The sequence below is a fragment of the Arachis duranensis genome, chromosome 7 (genome assembly GCF_000817695.3).
Source record: "Arachis duranensis cultivar V14167 chromosome 7, aradu.V14167.gnm2.J7QH, whole genome shotgun sequence".
In the NCBI taxonomy this organism is placed as follows: Eukaryota; Viridiplantae; Streptophyta; class Magnoliopsida; order Fabales; family Fabaceae; genus Arachis; species Arachis duranensis.
In genome coordinates this window covers 14652915-14676236 of record NC_029778.3, presented here as the reverse complement: position 1 = coordinate 14676236, position 23322 = coordinate 14652915, and the positions used below count along the sequence as shown (strand labels likewise).

General features: G+C 31.2%; 3 protein-coding genes across 5 annotated transcripts in view; all 3 read left to right on the top strand.

Annotated features, from left to right (window-relative positions):
• Nucleotides 1-960: 960 nt before the first annotated feature.
• Nucleotides 961-5011, top strand: LOC107457921 (cytochrome P450 716A67). Its single transcript, XM_016076107.3, has 5 exons — nucleotides 961-1355; nucleotides 2256-2473; nucleotides 3562-3809; nucleotides 3917-4295; nucleotides 4403-5011. Exons 1-5 carry the CDS (start codon nucleotides 1055-1057, stop codon nucleotides 4826-4828), a joined length of 1572 nt encoding a protein of 523 aa, XP_015931593.1. The 5' UTR covers nucleotides 961-1054; the 3' UTR covers nucleotides 4829-5011.
• Nucleotides 5012-5695: 684 nt separating this feature from the next.
• Nucleotides 5696-18298, top strand: LOC127740680 (uncharacterized). 3 transcript variants are annotated; one of them, XM_052252076.1, is made up of 4 exons: nucleotides 5696-6575; nucleotides 7062-7242; nucleotides 11986-12061; nucleotides 17976-18298. In XM_052252076.1, exons 1-3 carry the CDS (start codon nucleotides 6276-6278, stop codon nucleotides 12033-12035), a joined length of 531 nt encoding a protein of 176 aa, XP_052108036.1. In that variant the 5' UTR covers nucleotides 5696-6275; the 3' UTR covers nucleotides 12036-12061; nucleotides 17976-18298. The 3 variants fall into 3 exon arrangements, 2 of the variants coding, with proteins under 2 accessions (XP_052108036.1, XP_052108035.1); XM_052252075.1 differs by having other exon boundaries at nucleotides 7059-7242; XR_008001461.1 differs by lacking the exon at nucleotides 7062-7242.
• Nucleotides 18299-22356: 4058 nt separating this feature from the next.
• Nucleotides 22357-23322, top strand: part of LOC107457922 (zinc finger protein 4) — a 2231-nt gene continuing 1265 nt past the window's right edge. The window contains 2 exon segments of the mRNA XM_052252074.1: nucleotides 22357-22537; nucleotides 22641-22684. The gene's annotated coding sequence lies outside the window, so the exon portion shown is untranslated.

The window sequence follows — 23322 nt, the reverse complement described above, 5'->3', positions numbered from 1 at the left end:
ATATCTAAGAGTCGTTAGATTAAAATTTAGTCAAATCAATTAAATTATCTAACGGCTCTCAGATATCAACTTCATGTAAAGTCGACTGCACCAAATTTCTACCTCAATTTTTATGGACAATATGTATTTTTTTTGGGTGCCTTCTATAGACAATATGCAATGTAAATATTAAAAGATTTCTTGAGAAGAAAATGATAATATTTTGTTATTACTACTCAAAAATCATTCGGAAGAACTTATTATAAATTATTCCAAGAGGACACTCATATAGTCTTATTATATTTATGTTGTTAATTTTTCCTGTTTTCATTTAAACATTTTATTACTAATACAGTAATTAGGGTGGCAACGGGGCGGGTAGGGACATGTTTTTGCTTTGTCTGATTTCGTCTCGTTGTACAACAACTCGCATAGAACCCGCCCCGTTTCTATCCGCAGATAGTAAAATATTGAACCTTAACCTGTCCGCCCCTATAATTATTAAAATCCAATAAATAAAATTAAATTTCAAAATTTATATAACTATCATCACATACATAACATAAATTAAAGTAAAAATTTAAATATGATACAATATTATTAATCATTTACTAATTATTTTATATATATTATACATATTATATATTAAAATCATATATATTATATATATAGCGGGACGGGTAGGGACGGATATTACCTAAACCCAATCCCTCTCCGCCTCTCTCAAGAACCCGCCCCGGTACGGAGCGGGTAATTACCCACCCCGAGCAGATAGGGACAGAATGAGTACCCGCGAGTTCAGGTGGCATTGTCATCTCTAACAGTAATACTAAAACATACCGTTCCAAAAATAAAATGTTATTGTATTAAAATATTTTACATGATTATAAAAATGAGTAATCTGCCCCCGTGGTCCGCACGTACTAGTTTTCACAAAATATAATACTAACTTGCGTGGCTCTCGTGGGAAACGCTTTTCCCCATCTTTTCTTTATTTGCAATTTGGTTTCCAGTAATCTTTGCCGATCTATAATATGGTGTGGAACTAAGTGAGAGTGAGTTAGAGTAGATCATAATGGAGGGGCTGCCACTATTATCAACAATGAATTTGGGCACTATGAGCACCGTGATCGGTGTGGGACTACTGATATGGTGGTTGTGGAGTGCACTCAAGTGGGTGTGGCTGAAACCAAAGAGCATAGAGAGGCGTCTAAGGCAGCAGGGCATTAAGGGAAATTCATACCGCCCTTTGGTTGGAGACATTAGAGATATGATTAAAATGATTAAACAAGTTAAATCCAAACCCATGGATCCTCATTCCAACGAGATTGCTCCTCGAGTTTTGCCCTATGTTGTCCACACCGTTGCTAAATACGGTTAGTCACTCAAATTCAATATTATGCAACAATACTCAAGTATATATGTGAAAAAAAAGCTATTTATCCTTAAATTTCAGTCTTTAATCAGTATTTTAAAAATTCATTATTATTTAATTAATTTAAATATCTATTTTTACAATAATAATTGTGCAAAAAATTAAGAAAGTTATTTACTTTTTATTTTCTCTCTTCTCTAAAAACTAATCAAAAGCTGAATTTTAAAGAATACTTAGTTACACTGATGCACATACTTGATCAATAATCTTTACTCTCACTAAATTCTTTGTACAATTACAATATGTATGAGAGAATATAACTGTAATGTAATACCTTCTTTGTTGGTTTTGGTTTAGTTGTTTAGTATATTTGTTGAATGGAGTTCTAGATTCTTTTTACTATATTATTTACAATGCCTGAGATGATATGAGTTGAAACTAGGCTTTAAACTTTAAGGATTAGAATATCACACTGATAAAGAAAAATGCTATTTTCCCCATTTTTTCTTCATTTCTCTTTTTTTAATTTTTCACATAGATTAAGCAAAATTATTAAAATGTATTAATGTTACAAAACTTTAAAAACAATTTATAAAATTATCTTTAATGGTAATAAAAATTGTCCTCTTATAACTATTTTATTCGCTCAATTAAATAATAAAGGTATGATTTAAAGAATTGTAACATTGCAAAAGTAGAAAATTAATAAAAATCGGAGGTATTTTTGACAACTTAATAATTGTCTGATAATTTTTATTGTGAAACTGTAATTCCGAAGATCGCGTTTTAAATTGAGACATTCATATGATTTATCTTAGAAAAATAGGTGTTATTTAATTATCTTAAGAATATTTTTCCATTGTAAATCATGTTAACGGCATTAAAGTAATTACTTATACAGGGAAGAGTTCATTTATGTGGCTTGGTCCAACACCAAGGCTATTCATCTTGGATCCAGACAAAATAAAGGAAATTACCAACAAAGTGTATGAATTTCAAAAGCCTGATACAAGTCCACTTTTCAAGCTTCTTGCTTCGGGCTTTGCAAATTATGATGGTGACAAGTGGGCTAAACACAGGAAGATCGTAAGTCCAGCATTCAATGTTGAGAAATTGAAGGTCAGTTTTCTATTCTTTTCTCTTTCCTTTTGCTATATAATTAAGGCAACTATACCAAAATTTTTTTTTATGATGATCTCTTTATTTAAAAATATAATTTATTTGTTTAACTACACTTTAAATAAAGATAACACTTTTATAATATATAAAAATTAAGTCTTATAATTTATTATTTAATGATCAAAATAAAATATTTTCGTATAATGACAACCATAAAATTTTTATTGGAGTAGCTACCTATAATTAATATCCAAAATATTCTATTAACTAAAGAAAAACTTCAAAAGAGTGAAGAAAGAAAATAGTGACAATATAGCGTTTAGCTCGCTAATTTATTGTCGGAGATTCGAATCTAATCTTGTACATATAAATTCATAATAAATTAATTCTTAATCTGTCGAATTAAAAAATACAGTGTGTCACTCGTATTTGCCACATTAATATTTTTATCAACAAAAAAAAGTTATTTGATAGTTGGATTTTTTTTAATCAAATATGAAATGTTTGATATTTTTAGAGACCCCTTATTTTTTGTCATACTTTTCTTTTGAGTTTTTTTTTAATATAATTTTGATAGTTTGCTCTTCTTTTATTAAATGAAAAAACACCTACAAATGGACACCTTATGTATTTTTTTAACTAGGTAAAGGTACTTTAAATTTGAACCAATCCAATGCTCATCCAATTAATCCAAAAAGCCAACTGAAACTATAATAATTTGTATTTAATTAGTCTCATGTTTAACAAATCACATAAATCATATTGGACATTCGAATTTACTTTTCTAAACTCATCCAAGATAATCCTAACTCATTATATAACACAATCTCATTTTCTCACTATCAAATAGACTACATATATTTACGTGCATCTATATCCTCCATGTGTGTTTTTGTTTTCATTGTTACAAGACAATAAACAAACATAACCTCATTTTAGTTCCTTTAGATTTTGATATGTCAAAATAGTCTCCATAAATATCAAACATGATTACCTGACATGAACCTATAAAGTTACGTGTTCGACAAGCAAACAGGTTCAAGTTGTGAACTACTCATGGTGTTTAATAATCTGGAAATTTTCTGTAGGTCTTGATACCAATATTTGTTGAGTGTTGCGATGACATGATAAGCAAATGGGAGAATGTATTAGCTTCTTCTGATGGACCATGTGAGATGGATGTATGGCCTTCCATACAAAACGTGTCGAGCGATGTCCTCGCTCGCGCCGGCTTTGGAAGTAGCTTCGAAGAAGGAAAGAGAGTCTTCCAACTTCAAAGAGAGATGCTTCAACTCACAATGACACTCTTTAAATTCGCTTTCCTTCCAGGGTACAGGTATGGGTGGCCACACCGGATCAGGTTCCTCTAAAGTGAAAAAGTTGGTAAAGTAAAAAAGTGAGAGAGTCTAATCAGTTATGACCGCACTTGTGCTTATTTTGTAGATTTCTACCGACTCGTACCAACCGAAGGATGAAAGCTATTGACAAGGAAATACGAGGATCGCTAATGAATATCATTAACCGAAGATTGAAATTAATAAAAGCAGGGGAGGCCACAAACAATGACTTGTTGGGGATACTTTTGGAATCAAATTACAAGGAATCTGAGAAAAATAAGGGCGCAGGAATGAGTTTAAGAGAAGTAGTGGAAGAGGTCAAACTGTTTTACTTAGCTGGACAGGAAGCCAATGCAGAATTGCTAGTGTGGACCATGTTGCTGCTAAGCAAGCATCCTGATTGGCAAGAAAAGGCAAGGGAGGAAGTTTTTAAAGTGTTTGGAAACGAAAAACCAGACTACGACAAGATAGGTCAACTAAAGATTGTAAGTTTGAATTTCACGTATTCACATTGTAAAATATTTTACACAATTCACCCGTAAAAATTAGTTATTTTTGCTGACATGATATTGTTACTTTTTCTATGAATCAGGTGCCAATGATTCTACAGGAGAGCCTTAGGCTATATCCACCGGTGGTCATGTTCGCGCGATTTCTACGCAAAGATGCAAAACTTGGAGACCTCATAATTCCTGCAGGGGTGGAACTTATAGTGCCTATATCAATGCTACACCAGGAAAAGGAATTTTGGGGAGATGATGCCAAGGAGTTCAAGCCAGAGAGGTTTGCTGAAGGAGTATCAAAGGCAACAAATGGGAAAATTTCATACATGCCATTTGGATGGGGTCCTCGACTCTGCATAGGGCAAAACTTTGGATTGTTAGAGGCAAAGATAGCTGTGTCCATGATCTTGCAACGTTTCTCCTTTACATTGTCTCCATCTTATACTCATTCTCCATCCTTTATTATTACACTTCAGCCTGAGCACGGGGCACATTTGATATTACAAAAGTTGTAAAATGCTAAACTTTGCTTCTTAGAAAATAAATTAGGCTTCTATATATATGAGTCATAATGTTGTTATTATTATATTTGTAATGATACAATGGTTGCTCTCTACGTAGCGGTAGAGGAAGATGGCTCCTATTGCTTCCAATGCTAAAACCAAGTCTAATAATAGCCTATTTTAAGCTTGTCATCACCGCTAATGTATTATCTTAGAATTTTTTCCCCTATTATTTACTTTCAACACAATTACTATGCGTATCTTTTTATCTGTTTAAATTTTTTAATTTTATGACAATATATTAAATCTCTATTGACCTCAAAAGAAAAAAAAATTTAACATAATACCAATAAAAAGAGAAACACACACATCTAAAAAAGCTTATATGAAAGAGCACTATAACCATTTATTTGCTTCTTTCAACTAATTTGTATCAATATAGTCGTTGACCTACTCTATAAAAAATGTCGTGGAAAAACAAAAAAAAAAACTTATGTACCTCTCTTTTTGTCCGCTTAAGTTTCTATTTGAAGTTTTCTTAATTCATTGAGACATGGCATAAAGATTTTAGACATTTCTAACTATTAAACCTACTATATTCTATAGTCCAAAACACTCAAAATAATACACAAACCCAAACAAAATAAGTTACATTTTTTATTATTAGAGTCATAATGAGTAGTTGGGAGCTAGTAGTAGTAGTTAATAGATGAATATTTATGAAATTAGTTAGTAATATCTTTATACAGCTTAGTTCCTATATCAAGTAATAACACAACTTCACAAATAATATTATTGCTAATTCTACTCTTTTTCCAATAACTAACCATCTCCCTCTCTCTCTCCCTCTCCCTCATCCTTTTCTATAGATGATGCAAATCAAAACCCTTTTCAAAATCTATCCAGTCCTTATTATATACATCTATTAGAGAATTCCAACATCAGTTCTTGTCTCACCTGTCTTTAATAACAACAATTATCATTCTTGGTTCCGGTCATTTTCCATGGCTATCATTTCTAAGAACAAACATGGTTTTCTCACTAGCACTATTGCACCTCCATCTTCTGACGATCCTCTTTTCTCAACTTGGAAAGGATGCAACAACTTAGTCCTTTCATGGCTCTTCCATTCTTTATTACCCTCAACAACTCAGAGTGTGATCTATATTCCTACTATTTCATATGTTTGGGAAGATCTCTGTGACTGTTTTTCTCAGTCTGATCTTCTGCACATTGCCGAACTGCAAAAAGAAATTTACTCCTTGAAACAGGAATTTCTATCTGTCATTGACTTTTTTACTGCTCTAAAAATATTATGGGAGGAACTAGAAAACTCGAGACCACTTTCTGTTTGTACTTGCCCAGCAAAAATTTACTGCATTTAAGACTTCATTATCAGATTTTTGAAAGGGCTTGACGAACGATTTTCGGTGCCTTCAAACCACTGCTGGTCTTCTCGATGAACCAAAGATTCTTGCCATTGCCACTAAGAATTGCCGGCCTTCGTCTGGCCGTGGTCGCGGCTCCAATTTCACTGGCGCTGGACGCGGCGGCAGCAACTTCAAGATGTACACCCATTGCGGACGTACTGGCCATACCATGGATGTATGCTACGCGAAACATGGTTACCCGCCGTGACATCCACGGTCCTGGACGACTGCGCCTCCCTGACCGTGCCGGCGCCACTGTGAATAGTATCGCTGCCTCTTCATCTTTGAGTAGCCAAGGGAAAAGAGAAAGTGCTGCTCTATTTCGGAAGGTATCTCCAGAACTTGGTCTAGGTTTATTCCAAACTCAATACAATGCTCTTTTGGCCCTTTTGCAAAAATCTGAGGCCTACAATTTGAAAATAGAGATGAGACTAACTGACTAAGTCATTCTCCTCCTCTCAAATTGAGCTTGGATGTCCATTTATTATGTTCTTCTTATATATTTTTCATTTTAAATAATTTAGCATCATCACATTTTAATTTTAATGGTACCTGGATAATAATTTCAGGATCACATTACTTCAAAATTATCTTATTTTATTTCCTACATCAGAATTAAACCAATAATTATTCATATCTCAAATGGTTTTCAAGTATTGCTTTTTATAAAGGTATTGCTAAATTTTTCGCATGTTTAATTCTCTCTTAATATTTTATACTTGTCACAATTTTATTTTAATTTAATTTCTATTTCCAAACTCACTTGCAACCATCCATATGAACTTACTTTTTTCAAATTTCATTGTATCTAGCAGGAATTGAACAGCTTGAGAATAATTGATTTGGGTAGATTAAGAAAAGACTTGTATGTTTTTGAACATATTTTTACTACTCATCATTCATTACCAACACACTCCATCAATTCCACCCAAATTACCAGTATTACTCCATCAAACATGTGGCATTTTTGCTTAAGCCATGTTTCTGGAAAGCGACGTAAGAATAATATCCCTTTATTCCCTTACACCATGATAAGTTTGTGATGTACGTTATTTTTCTAAACAAAAAAATTTCTTTTTTTATTAGTCATAATAAAGCAAGTATTGTGTTTGAATTATTGTATTTGAATATTTAGGACTTTTTTTTTTGTCAAAATTTAATTCATAATTATAAATATTTTTTTTACCATTGTTAATATGTTAGTTGTTTTATTTGGATTATTTTATTAAAATAAAAAAATGAAGTGTATCAACACATTAAAAATTTCATTACTTTAATAGAGACTCAATTGAATTCAAACATTAAAATCATTCGTTTTGATAATGGTCCTGAATTTTTATTAAATAATTTTTATTCATCAAAAGACATAATTCATCAAAAAAATTATGTTGAAACTCCTGAATAAAATGAAAGAGCCAAACATAAACATCAATATATTTTAAATGTTGCTAATGCTCTCATATTTTAATCTAATTTACCATTTAATTTTTGGTTTTATACCGTTCATGATATAATTTATTTAATTAATAGAGTTCTTTCTTCTATTCTCAATTTTAAGACTCCTTTTGAAATTTTATTTAATAAAAGGCCCAATTATACTGATCTTAAAGTGTTTGATTATTTTTGTTGGTGGATGTTACATGACTCTCTTGATGTTTGGAGTTTTAAAACTCCATATAATTTTAACAAAAAAAACACTATTAAAATTTAAAATTTAATTTACTTTGCGTTGATTTAGGTTAACATTTAATGCATACTGATGAAATCAATAAACAATTAATACTTTTTTTTTTGAAAAATTACAAACATATTAATTAGCGCAATTTACTTATTTAAATTGTTCCAACCTCAATATTACGCAAATATATTATTTCAGAAACTGATACGTAAATACATTGAAACACATTTCTATATAAACCGCTACTGGCAGTAGCGGTATACAAGAGAACAGAAACCGCTAGTACCAGCCTCGGATTATATGTATTTACGGTTGTTCATAAACCGCTGCTGGCAGCAGCGGTTTATGTTGGTTGGTTTGCGTGCGTAAACCGCTGGTGCCCATAGTGGTTTACGTTTATTGTGTTTCATTGGGCTCCCTATATAAACCATGGAGGGGCCAAATGTGAAGATGTAGAGTGTTATTCACAAATGGATGGGGAGGATAGTTTTGTGGCTCTGGTCCACTGCTCTGGAAAAATTCAAAAGAGCAAAAGGCATGGTGTGAAATTCACAGATAGAGAACCGGTTAGTATTTGTATCCGATCTTCGAGTACATTGGTAGAGATTAAGCTCAGCATACTACAAAAGCTCGGTACCTGTGGGACGAAGCTGGTAAAAAAGTTGTTTTACAAGATTCCCATTACCGTTGTGTCAACTGGTGTGAGATATGAGACTTTTGTGATAGGGTCGGATAAAGACCTGCAGGTCTTGTTTCACTGCAGGTGTAGTTTTCCGGAGGTGAAGATACCTGAGCTGTTTGCGAGGTTGGAAGATCGTGTGGATAGCTCCGAGGCATCGGCACCGGGTCCTTAGTCGACCACAGTCGGTGGTGCCTCGACATCACTGCCTGTGGTAGCAGCGGTAGTTCTACCTCCCGAGCCTGAACGTGCTGGGGCTGTTCATGCAAGTGTGTCTCATTGTGTGCCTGAGGTTGAGTTTGAGGTTGGACCGGATCGAGTTGAGAATGCGCTGTGTGATGATGATTTCGATGAAGAGCCGATCGATATTGGTGGGGACAGTGAAGATGATATACCAAGAGGTACACGTACAGCCTATGGAGGTTCCGGTTCTGGAACACAAGAGTACCCTCCCCACCTGTCGTCTTTGAACTTGGAAGCCATCGGCCAACACCAGAATGTAGAGGCAACATTCGATGGGCAGGGTATGCATGATGGGACAGGTTTGACTGAATTTCAGATTGGCCAATCGTTCCAGAGTAAGAAGGAAGAAGTTGTGCTGAGCGTAAAAGATTACAGCATTTGGCGTGGAGTTGAGTACAGGGTTATGGAGTCAGACAATCTAAAATACCAAGGGAGATGCAAGTACATCAAGCGCGGAGTAGAGCTCCCATACAATCTGAAAATTCAAAATACATCAGACATTACCATAACAAGTATATATGTAGTCACGACTCGAGAGCAACCCTCAAACTTAACCATAACAAGTATAATACTTACATCACGAGCGGTCCAATGCAAGCCGATAACTTAGGACCCTCTGTTCCTTGCCATCATTCGGAGGTAAGTAAGCAGACCACCTAATTGTAAAGCAGATGAGACACAAACTTAAAAAACACAACAGAAATTTTTGAAGCTTTGAAAACAACATAACCCATACCTAGATGCCAGTGGAAAAGAGAAAACATCAAACCCGGACGGCCTCAACGAGGGAAAACGCCAGAATATCCAACTCTGTAGCAACTGGAGGGGACCCGCAAGGTTAGTCACATTTCTGTTCGCTACCCGACACATACATCGGTACAACCAAGCCAAGCAGCCGAACCCCAGCTATATCGCCACATGTCATTAAGGTTCGCCACAAATGACAACCACCGTATATGTACCCGATTCGCACTCTTGTCCCCAAATAACTGAGTAGATAAAAGCATCATGATGTAGACACGTGCGTAGATGCGAACTGTCTCCTCGTTCGCATCTGGTGGTAGCACACTGAACCTCTCGTGGAACCATGTAAAGCGGCTGGTACTAGCGGTTTCTGTTCTCTTGTAAACCGCTACTGCCAGTAACGGTTTATATAGAAATGTGTTTCAATGTATTTACGTATCAATTTCTGAAACAATGTATTTGCTTAATATTGAGGTAGAAACAATTTAAATAAGTAAATTGCCCTATTAATTACAACTTATAAAATATATTTTTAATAAATGATAATTATAATTATTATAAGAAATTTAATATGCTCTATCAGTATATAAGTTATTTAATGAGTTAATAAAATCTAATTAATTAATAATTTTATATTTTATTTATTTTAATTATTTATTTAAATGAATTTGGTCACCAACAAACTTATTCCTATTTTTGTACAATTTAAATCGTATTCGTATATTTTTATTTTTTATTAATCTAATTTTATTCACATATTTGAATTTTAAATTTTTAAAATTTTTTATTTAAAATTTAGATAGATATAATTTAAATTAATAATTTAATTTAATAAAATAAAAACGTATTCGTATTATTTTTATTATCTTAAACAAAAAATATCTCTAACTATATTTTTTATGTAAGATTTATTAATCTTTTCAGATATTATGTACTTATATATACACTCTAATATTATTAATTTGAAAGATTACACATATTTATCTCTTTTGTTGAGATATTTAAAAATCATGTTTAACCGTTTTAAAAAAATAATACGAGAACATTTATTTAAAATAAGATGAATATATTTATTTAAAATTTAAAAATTTTAAAAAATTTATTCGTATTAATTTTAAAATAATATGAATATGTTTGGTTAAATAAAAAAATTTTAGAATAATAAGAGTATTATATCTTTTTAATTCTTTTAAATTTTTATTTTTATCATAATTTTATAATAATTTAATATCAATTTAAAAATAAATAAATTTAAATTAAAACAAAAAATTTAACCCAAATATAATTTAATGCTAATTCTTTTTTCTTTTCTTAATAATTAAATGATGATTCTTCTCTCTCTTCTTAATTAAGGAGTACTAAAATTCGAAATACGTTAACTTTTGTTTAACTCTTTAAGAAGAGTTTTAATACTCTGAATCAGGGTACCAGATTCGGTGGTTCCAGAACGTTTGGACCATTAAATGGTCCCATAACAAAACATATTTTTTAAGGTTTTTTAATAACTGCTAAATAGTCCCTTTTTAAATTTAATTACAAATTAACCTCATATATTTTATTTAATTATAAAAATAATTTTTTATTTTATAAATAATTAATTTATCATAAATCTATCATATTTATTAACAATCGAGAACAAAAACAATAACGAATTCGATCTTCCATTGATCCTAATAAATTTTTTGGTCATTTCAATCGAATAAAAGATTAAATTTGATCCGTCACGTTTGTGAGGAATTACAAAATCGTGTTTCGTTAAAAGTCAATCGATTGGACTATCAGACCAATCGATTGAATTCTAACTCAATTGATTGAATTTCAGTTTATCGCTAAACAATCGATTGAAAATTGCAAGGAAGCATGGTTTTCGCATAAATCAATCGATTGGTCATATTAACCAATCGATTGAACCATGAATTAAATGTGGATTTTATGTAATTCAATCGATTATTTAGAATTTTCAATCGATTAAATTCTTCAAAACAATCGATTGGGTAGTACAATTCAATCAATTGCTTTTGTTACTCAATCGATTGAAGTATGCTACCCAATCGATTGAAATGTGTACTATGCCTATTTCAATCTTGTTATCGTTTTTAGAAATTATCTTGTTATTCATCTATCTTATCTTTGAAATTCTATCTTCAATTTTTACGGTTTTATTTTGATTTAGATACTCTAATCTTATCCTTTCCTTAATATTAACATTATAAATCGGTGAATAATCCATCACCAATTATTCAATCCCACTATTGAAATCGTGTATATTTTTTTTATTATAAAAATTTCATTATTTTTCTTTGGAACATCCATCTACTCAATATCCAATTTTTTTAAAATTTTTTATCCGTATATTTAATATCTACTATTTCTTCATCGTTAATCATCGTTGCAGCAATCAGCAAAGGTCCAATCAAGTTTTGCATTGTAGTGTTCAGAAAATAAACCATCATTTTGATTACAAAATCGAGGTCAGTGAATAGAATCTCTAATTTTGCAATTATCCGTTTCGATACTTTATTTGTGAAATTGATTGTATAATGAAAAAATATTTTTTTATCTTTTATTAATTCACAGACATTGAGAAATACTAAAAAGTAAATAGATGTTATTATTTTTTATCATTAATTAGCTAGCAACCAGGGACGGACCTAGAGGGGGCGAGTAGTGGCCTGAACACCCCAAGATTTTAAGAAACTATACTTATCTATAACAATATCTAATGGGAATAGAGAGAGTTTGGTGTCCAATATTTTTTATTTATTTTACCCCTATCTTTATAATCTAAAACTACATATTCAATTACGTACTCACGTTCTGTAAATTTTACATTAACCCATGACAGAATGATGTAACTCCTTCACTTAAAAAAAATTGCTCACTCTCAATAGTAAAATTATTAAAATGGCTCCACTTACACTATAGTTTAAACAAGGTAATTTATTTTAATTAAATGTACAAAGAATCATTTTTCTCTTTAAATTATTATCATACTATTTTAATAATGTACTCTTGATGCTTATATGCAATATATAATGATAATTAGTGTATAAATTTAAATTCCAATATTACTCTTAAAGAGAGGTTTATTATTAAAAAAATTCTTTTGCCAATTTCGTTAAATAAAAAAATTTCTATTCATTTTTTTATAGTAACCTCGTTAAGATGTTCTTATTGAATGTAAATTATTGTTACAAATATTTTTATTAAGATATATTTTGAAGGAATAAAAGTAAAATAGTTCAATAAGGATAATTTTTTTAAAACCATTAGATTGAGTAACAAAAGCAATCGATTGAATTGTGCTACCCAATCGATTGTTTTGAAGAATTCAATCGATTGAAAATTTTAAACAATCTATTGAATTACATAAAATCTACATTTAATTCATCGTTCAATCGATTGGTTAATACGACCAATCGATTGATTTATGCGAAAACCATGTTTTCTTGCAATTTTCAATTGATTGTTTAGTGATAAACTAAAATTCAATCGATTGAATTAGAATTCAATCGATTGGTTTTCAATGAAACACGATTTTGTGATTCCTCACAAACGTGACGGATCAAATTTAATCTTTTATTCCATTGGAATAACCAAAAAATTTATTAGGATCAATGAAAGATCGAATTCATTATTGTTTTTGTTCTTGATTGTTAATAAACATGATAGATTTATGATAAATTAATTATTTATAAAATAAAAAATCATTTTTATAATTAAATAAAATATATAGAGTTAATTTGTAATTAAATTTAAAAAGAGACTATTTAATAGTTATTAAAAAATCTTAAAAAACATATTTTGTTATGGGACTATTTAATGATTCAAACGTTTTGGGACCATCGAATCCGGTGCCTTGAATCAGGCCCATAGTATTGAATCAGGCCCGGTCTTTGTTTTGTTTCAATTCTTTTAAGTCATCGATCAAAATTTGATCCTAGAGTACACAAAGCTATATTTCTTGGTTATCAAAATAATTTTGAAGGGTATATTGTTTACATTTTGAATAAAAAGAAAATAATGATATCTAAAAATGTTATTTTTCATGAACCCATATTTCCTTTGGCCAAAAACAATCAATCCACTGGCCCACTCCCTAAATCTTACCAAGTCCATATGTCACAAACACTACTCCTACCATTTCTATTGGGCCCTCTTCTATTGATCCAACAGATTCGCCTAATATCATTCAATCCTTATTAAATTTCATACAAAACCACACACAATCTAATCATGTAAATGATCTCTCGTCTCCTCTATGTAACTCGATTCCCAGCTCCCCCTTTCCTTCATTTCCTCACTCTTCCACCAATGATGGAGTCCAACCAAGTCCCCTCTATTGGGTCACACACACTTTTCCTCTGTGACTCATCATCCACTACCATCCCTCTCCTCCAACTCACGTTTGTAACGATCCAACTTTTAATATATCATAACTGATACTAGTTGTCAGACGCTACTTCACGACTTTTTTTAGAGACTCTAGATCTTGTATTAAATATATATATGAGCCTGTAGTGTTAGCTGAAATCGTATATTAAATATATATACAGCGAAATAGGTAATAGTTAAATAGATAATATGTACATAAAGTATGGAAAATACGGAAAATATAATAATATCATAAATATATATTTGAAGGCTCATTTAGTACATTATAGTTCACACCGGACTACGTCATTGCTTTTTCATAAAAATATTTATAGATTTCATATTTATACTAACAGACTTCGACTCACAAGAGTCACCCTAGTTTGGGACCCGTTCAAACTTGTTTTTATAGATATTTACAAAGCACCTAACTCTTTAAAAGTCTATACAGAACGAGGGCAAAGACTACTACTACTACTACTATTATAACTACTGCTAGTCATTAATCCCTGGCAGCTAAAGAATCACGACAGTGCTGTGTAGAAGTAAAAGAAGTCGTTTTGACCCTCCGGTAATGCTACTGCTACTCGCTAGTCCCAAGGTTGGAGACTCAAAGAAGATCTCATTGGTTTGTATCTGCGAAATGGAGAAGTAAGGGGGTAAGAACCTAAGGTTCCCAGCAGGGTACTACACAGGAATCTTAAGAGATTTCATAGCCTAAGTCTAAAACTTCGCGCAGTTAGGTTGGCAAGTCACACAAACAAGTACAAGCACAAGTATATAGCAGAATAGTAAACAAACACAAAGTACAGGAAGTAGAGTTAAATCACAATCACAGATAAATGTAGCAACCAAGTATGATGCATGCCTGGTCCTATGCAGGTCATGAGTTCATGCGTCGGTTGATTACCTGCAACCCAACGTTACCTAAGAACTAGTCCTAGATATGGTTTTCCAATTGTGTCCGTCCGTGCATACGTGTCGATGTAGTTATGCATACCACTAGTCTGTAACAACAGGCAATCGTCGCAAAACTTGACGTCATAATATACGCACAAAAGGAAAATATGGTTTTAGTAGTCAGTGAGTAATGCCCTTCTCCAAACAACTTCAAGCACCTTGGAGTTTACAGTTTCTTTTTCCGCGACACATCTCAACAGAATTTATTTTTAAGGGACTTCTCCTCCCTTCTTTTATAAAAACTTATGCTCGACTATTTCTTAAAATATCTCAGCCTTGTCACATATTTTACCATTTTGCCCTTGATATTTTTGTGCATTTTCATTTTTACCCTTTTTGTACCTAACTTCATTTTTCTAGTTTTCTTTAGGCTTTTAGTGATGCTTTCACCACTAGTGTTATTATTTCACCATTTTACCCTCATATTTTTTTCTAAAAGACCTTCTTACCCTTTATTAAGTTAATTAATAATTTTTTAATTTGACTTTATGCCTAAAATTACTAATATATTCTTAAGTACTCTAATTTTACTGTTTAACCTAATTTAGCGTCAAAATATTACCGGGTTAATACTAATATTTTTCTATGACCAAATTATCTATAATATTTTTACTTAATACCAATTCTACCTTTAGGAACGTAAAAGATCATTTTATTCTTTATTAATTTATTTACTTATTCTAGTTACTGCTTTTTACTGTTTTACTTCTAATTTTTGTTAAAGCTTTTATTTAGACTTGAAGCTTTATTGTAATTATAATTTATCCTTGATGACACAAAGTTTAGAATTTTAGTTATCTTTCAATTAAATTATATTTTTAACCCTCTTTTTATTCAAAAATGACCATAACACCCCTTTTACTTTTAAACCTTTTTTTTATAGGATTAAAATCAGTTTTCTAACCTATTTTTAATCCTTATATATGTGATTTTTATGATCATTCAGTGACTGAATTTTCAGGAGTGTAACTTTTTTTTATTTTTATCCACTTTTAGTGACTTTTAAGGCTTGAAATTTAAACCCCAAGTGCTCCAAATAATTTCAGTGGTTTCATACAATTTTTAGAGACAAATAAGCTTCATATATCACTCAAATAACAGTCCAAAAATAGAGAAGCATCACTGAATTTTCAGAATTAAGAATAAAGCACAAAATTACCACAAAGTGGCTCATATGAACACCGAAAACAAGCACAAACATACTCTAACTAATGCTAACCCTTACCTCTTATGTCATTCAGTTATTAAACCTTTCACACACTAGAAAATATACACACAAGGGCCGGAGCACATCTAGTGATGATGTAGCTTCATTTTTGGCCAAAAGTATCGCAAAATATCGAAATTTAACCACATTGAACTCAAATCTCTGTAATTCCTTAGGCGTGCTCCATGGATGCTTCAAGAGAAGTTCTCTATATATGGAAGAGAGTAGAAACTTATCATAGCTACTGTTTTAAAAATAGAAAAGGAAAGGAGAAAGAACAAGAGTTTACCTAACCAAAATTTCGGTATAAACACAAGGATTAGCAAAAAACGGGCAACAGTTTGTACTTGTATGGTTTGAGTCCTTGAAAAACACATGAAGAACAATGGAGAAAGAGTTGAAATATGGGCTGGGGAGTAGAGAATAGGTGCAAAAGTTTTCTTTCTTTCTCTCTCAAGAATTCGGTCAAAAGAGTGTAAATATGTGTAAAGTATTTTTGTGAATTTTGTGGCCAATGCTTCCTTAAATAAAAAAATCAAAGTCTTGCTAAATTTATGATGATAAAAGTGGCTGAAATTTTCGTTGTCAAGGGTTGCGCTTCAATGAATAAGGGGCATGAAAACGAGGAAGCTTGGTTAGCGCTTGCGTGTCGAGCTTATCCACAGTTAACCGCAGTTAGTTACTCGAGGTTAAAAACACAGCAGAATGGGGTGAAAGACTGAGATAGTCTCAGCTCAGAGGCTGAGAAGGAGAGACAAGTTACTTGGATGGAAAGTAAAAAGATTTGGGGTCTCTAGGAGTTGTTTGCGGAATACTAGTAAGAAATTTGGTTCGGAGTAAATTTTACCGTGTGGTGAAATAATTATGGATAAGTTTATTCTTAAAAGAGTGAATCATGAATGGATGACTAATATAAATCTTGAGGCACATTTAGTTAGGTAGAAATTATTTTGACCACTGATTCCAAAATATTCGGTTACTAGAGTTTTTCTCGACGCATGTAAAACTGTCACTAAAAGTGAATTTATGGATAAAAAAGTCTTTAGTGAGAAAAATAAACCAATAGTAAGTTAATATTTATTGTTTACTAGTCAAACTTAACCTAGGGAGATTAATTACCCTCATAAAGTCAATTTTGACCTTATTAATTGCTTTTCTCTATTTAATTTTTTATTTTTTCTTTAATTTTATTTTTTGTTTTTTTATTTTTTTTACCATTAGGCCAGCTTCACTATTTCTTATTGGACCGTGATTCAGAATTTTTCAAAATAAATTTTAACATAACCAGAAAAATCTGTTTACCAAAAACTGAGTTCTTCAACGCTTCTCTCTCTACCGCATCTCCAGACAGCCCTCCACCACCTATCTCTTTGAATATATTTGCAATTCTTCTCTTACTACTCAAACTCTTTCCTATTTTTTTAATTCTTTTTTTAAATTCTTTGTCTTCTTTCCATCGTAAATTCATTTTGTCTTTATATTTTGAATTGGAACCAAAGACTTTTTAAGAGGCTCATAAGATTTTTCATTAGCATACAACCATAAATGAAGAAATTGATGCTTTAGAATTAAATCAGACTTGGGTAATTGTTGATTACCCTCCTAGAGTAAAACTCATCGGATGTAAATGGGTTTTGATAACCACAATTTGATGGTTTATTTTATCTTGAAATCAATAGATTTTATCAATTTTTTTATATTTATTCATTGAAATAGTATGGTTTTATAAATTTTTCTTAAATTGTGCTTAAGATTGAAAACATATTTTTTAGACCTTTAATTTGCTAAATTTAATTCACTTTATTCCCATTCGATGTCTTGATGTGTTTGTTGAGTAATTTCAGGCTTATAGGTAAGGATGGATCGAAAAATTGAAGAAAAAACATGCAAAAGTGGAGAATTCATGAAGAAATTGAGTTTGGAGCTTTTCAAATCATGCGTACGCATGAATGTCAAGTTGTGCGTACGTACATTTTGAAAATTCGTAAATTTGTGCGTACGCATGCCTTGTGTGTATGCACGACTGTAAACACGTGACTTTGCTTAAGTGAACACGTGGATCACAATTTCAGGACTTTCTTGGGCCCAATCTAATTCATTTTTGAAGTATTTGAAACCAAATTTAAAAAGGATGAAGGGGGGAGCTATTAGGGTAGCTTATGAACATGTTTTAGGGTAGTTTTCTAGCGAGAGAAGCTCCATCTTCTCTCTAGAATTTAGGATTTTTAGCTTAATTTCTTCTTTAATTTCAGATTTTGATCTTGTTCTATTGTAGTTTACTTTATATTTTCATGCCCTTGTAGTTTGATTCTCTTATTTTTTTTTGTTAATTTCTCAATTTTGCCACTTTTAGTTTCATGAACCCTTATTAATTTTGATTCTTTTTAATGCAATTTGATATTTTATGTTTCTTTGATGCTTGTTTTAGTTATTGTTATTATCTTCTTGTAATTGGTAGTTTAGATTTTATTATTAATGCAATTTAACATGATTTTTCTTTTATGCATGTCAAGTATTTGATAAAATGCCTCTTTAGTTTTAGTGTAACTTTTCACACTCTTGACTTGGGATTGAGGACTTAGGTGACTTTGAGTCATTGATGTCCAATATTAGTAATTTAAGATTGTTAGTTGATTTGGCTTCCACTAACGCTAGTCTTTCACTAAGTTAATTAGTGAGTTGGTTAGGATTTGTGGATTGAATTCAATTATGCTTATTTGACTTATCCTCGATATTAGGGTTGACTAAGTAGGATTAACTCTTCATAATTGTCATGTTTGTGGTCAATGACTAGGATAGAAAACCTTGTCTCTCAACCATTGCCAAGACTCTTTTTAGTATTTGAATTTTCTTTACTTTGTTTTGATTGCCTTTAGTTTAATTCCTTACATGCTCATTTAATTTTTTGCCATTTACATTTCTTGTTTATTTCAACTAAAATCTCAATTTTCTCATAACCAATAATTGAGCACTTGATTACAATTCCAAGGGAGAACGATTCGAAATTTAAAACTCCCGGTTATTTGATTTATTTTGTGACAATCTTTATTTAAATTTTGATTGAGAGTTAGTTATCAGTTTAGACTATGCTTACAACGAAATTCTATTAAAAAATTCTAGACCAGCATTAACCAAAGTGCACTACATATGGCTGCCAATCCTATTTTTTATGAGCAGATCAAACACCTGAAAGTTGACTGCCACCTTGTTTGTGAAAAGACTTAGTGAAATTACTTCTCGTTCCTTCCTTCTGTCAATTAGCAAACATCTTTATTAAGCTTCTTCCAATTCAGGCATTCCATACAAATTTATCCAAGCTGAATATTTTTAATTTGTTCCATCCTCCAACTTGTGGGTAGGGGTAGCAACTACCCAAATCCATGGGTACCCAGTACCCACTCTGTTTTTACCCGTTCGAGGACGGACTATGTGAATTTTTGACAGAACGGGTTCTTGGGTAGGGTAGGGTCGAATTTAGATTAAATCCGTCTCGGTATATATATACTTTTAATATATAATATATGTAATATACATAAAATAATTAGTAAAATAATTAATAATATTGTACCATATTTAAATTTTTACTTTAATTTATGTTATGTATGTAATGATGATTATGTAAATTTTAAAATTTTATTTTATTTGTTGAATTTTAATAATTATAGAGGCAGATAAAGACAGGACAAATACCCACAGAGACGAATTAAAATTTAACATTTTATTACTCGTGTCGATGCAAATTATCGTAGGATGGAGTAGAATCAGATAGGACAAAAATTTGCCCTTGCCCACCCAATTGTCACCCCTACTTATGAAGACATATTAAATCTACTATATCGTATATATGGTCCAAAACACTCAAAATGATACACAAGGCCAAACAAAATAAGTTGCACTTATTGTTAGAGTCATAATAAGTAACTACGAGTTAGTAATAATTAATAGTTAATAAATAAATATTTATAAAATTAGTTAATAATATCTTTATATAACTTAATTCTTATATCAAGTAATAACACAACTTCACAAATAATATTATTTTTAATTCTACTCTTTTCTCATAAATTTCAATACTAACGTCTAGCAACTTTAATTCAACACCCCTACTTGATGTTATAGGATTATTTAGTGTAGATGATGTTTGTATCTTCAATGTAGACATGTTAGATATAGCTTGACATGTTCTATACTTAATCCTTTAAATTCGTGATAAAAGTAAACTAATTATGCAAAAATCATCTTGGAATTTGAGAACTTGTATCCTTAATCTTTTTCATAATGTCGCGTTGTCTCGCTTGACGATGGTCTTCAGTAGTGCTTATTTGGGTAAAGTTACTCTTTAACATTTGCTTCTTGCCTCACAAGAGTGATTACTTCTCCTTCGTGGCTTGGCTTGGATTACTTCAGCCTACTCCTCTTCGATAAGTAGATTCCATTGATGATCTTTTTAAGTGGTAATTTATTCACAACTCTCATTTACATATTATTTGGATCAATGGGAAATGAGTAGAAAGTAAATATAATAAAAATAAAATAGATAAAAAAAATTTCCCCCTATTTGATTTACCAAAGAAAATGATAGAAAAGAAAATTTTCAATTGTAAAAACATGATATTTTTTCCATTAATTTTTTTTACCTCTATTGAGAAGAAAATATGAAGAAAACGTGTTTAAAAATTTTGTTTTTTAAATTTATTCTCAACTTCAACTCATCATTTGATATAATTATAATTTTTTTCTTATTTTTTCTCTATTTTCTTTACATCTAAATAGCACGAGAAAATAAGGGTATTTTTAGTTTATGTTTTTATTTTCTGCTCTCAATTTCAATGTTTTTTATTTTTAGAATTTTAAAAGGAAAAAAGAAAAAACAATAAGTATAAATAGAAAATAAGATTAAAGTGCCTGTCCAAAAAATAAATAAAGCAAGGATGTGTGCTTCCATATTGAAAAAGAGCAAATAATATTGGACCTCATGGCCATGATGCTTCTATAATTTTTCATGCGTGGAATAATGGACCATCCCCATTATATATAATCTTTATAAAAATGTAAATGTTATCATGGAGACTCAAGCAAGGGTCATTGAAGCCCCTCCAATCTCTTTCCTATGATGGGTTCCTTGTGTCCACATAACTTCCATGTATATATCCTATCATATGAAATTGGATCAAGTTGTTAATAATCTTTTTCACTGAACAGAAAGAATGGTACTATACGTGTTCAAAATCCACTTTGGCTATATACATATATTCAGTCAATATGGTCCCTACAGGAATAATTTGACTTGGTGCAAATTAAATTTGTTCAACTCTAGAGTTCAAATTTATTCTTGCAATGTAACATTATTTAAATCAAGAGTGGCTAAAAGAAGATTAGTAATAAGGACATGGTTTAGATTCTATGTATCTAGGGGGAGAATAACCTAACAAGCTAGGAAAAATATATTAAGAAAAAGTAAGGTCAATAAGTTCATAAATATAAAACCGGTTGTTGGGAGAGGAAGCAAATGGGGTCTCTTATTTATGTGAGTGGAGTTGTTAAGAAGAAACAAAATAATGTCATGGCACAGCATATGAACCATGAATAATATACTGTGTGGCATAAATGGAATCAAATATAACTATGAATAATGCTGCTGACCCTATGGATTATGGAATTATCTAAAAAACACTTTTGAAAGTGGGAGGATAGGGAGAGAGACAGAAAGAGAAAGGTTAAAGGCTATAGAGAATCTTCGGAATGATAAGTCCATTTTTTATTGTATTTGATCATGTGATTGTGAACATGGCTGAAAAGTGTTATATAACTTTATAATGAAAGAAATATTTTGTATATTTATTCTATCTCATATTTTAAGTTTATATATATATATATAAGATGTAATTAGCGATATTATATTTCTAATATAAAAAGGTGAACTTATGAAGTTTATGATAGTGATATTCAGAAAGTAATTGCAAATAATTTATTCCAAAGAGAGTACATAATAATGTAGACTACCTACGACATCCAGATTACTTAAGCATATCTGATCATATCCCCTCACACTATAATAATAGCAATTATTTAAGTTATATTGGTATTAATTCATCATTATATCTATTCCATAAGACCATAACCATAACTCCCACGTATGCTTTTTGCCATAAATTAAACATCAATTCCCACCATCTATCTGTCACTTTCTCTTCCCATTTACTACTCCTTTTATATATTTTTATGATTCTTTTTCAAATGCTTCAGAAACATTGGAAACCAAAGGACATGGTTTTGTTTTCTCATGATCAGTGTCATAGTAACAGTGAAGAAAATATATGTCTCCAATTCCAAAGCAGTTTATTACCAAAGGTGATCTCTGAAGCAAGCTTCTTTCACTTGTTCTTGAAAAGAAACTTGCAAGAGGGTACGCTATACTCTCTTTTCACTCTCATGTCTTTACTGAACTTTTGCTTCTGTTGTGCTTCTAGTTTTTCCCTTTTCCTAATTCTTCTTGGTTTTTACATAAGTTGGAATCACTGAAGAATAAAGAAAGCAATGTAAACTCTCCCAAGTAAGCCTGCCTTTGTTGTAGAATATATCTTTGTTTATATAGAATTTGCAGAGATTATAAGGGATTTAATACTTAAATATGGACATGGTGTGCATCTTCCAAGGAATTCAATTCCTTTGCATATAAAATCAGAAGTGATTTCAGAATGATTTGATATCAGATACTAGAATTCAATATCTTGAATAATTAACAAAACTCAGGCTAACTAGTTTTTCATAGCATGCTTCTTGCTAATTTGTTTCACTCTTTTCATTTGCAAATGATTAGGCAAGATAACAATCATTGGTTAAGGTTCAAGATTCGGTCTAGAAATAGCTCCTAACTGAAGGTGTTACTCTGTATTCTACAATCTGAATTGACTTGCATATGGAACTTGACCTTAAATTCAATCATAAACATTTGCAAACTATGTGGTTTGGAATGTTCCATATTTAAACTTTTTTGGCCTTGGCAACTTTATCTTTGACAAATCTTGAAAAAGAATTATAAGTTAAAAAATGGAAGTGGTGTTCCTGGAAACAAGAGATGCTGAAACCTTGCTTTTCAGACATGTTCTTTTTGTAATTCACAGAGGAGGATTTATTCTCTCTCTCTCTCTCTCTCTCTCTCTCTCTCTCTCTTTTTTTTTTTTTTTTTCC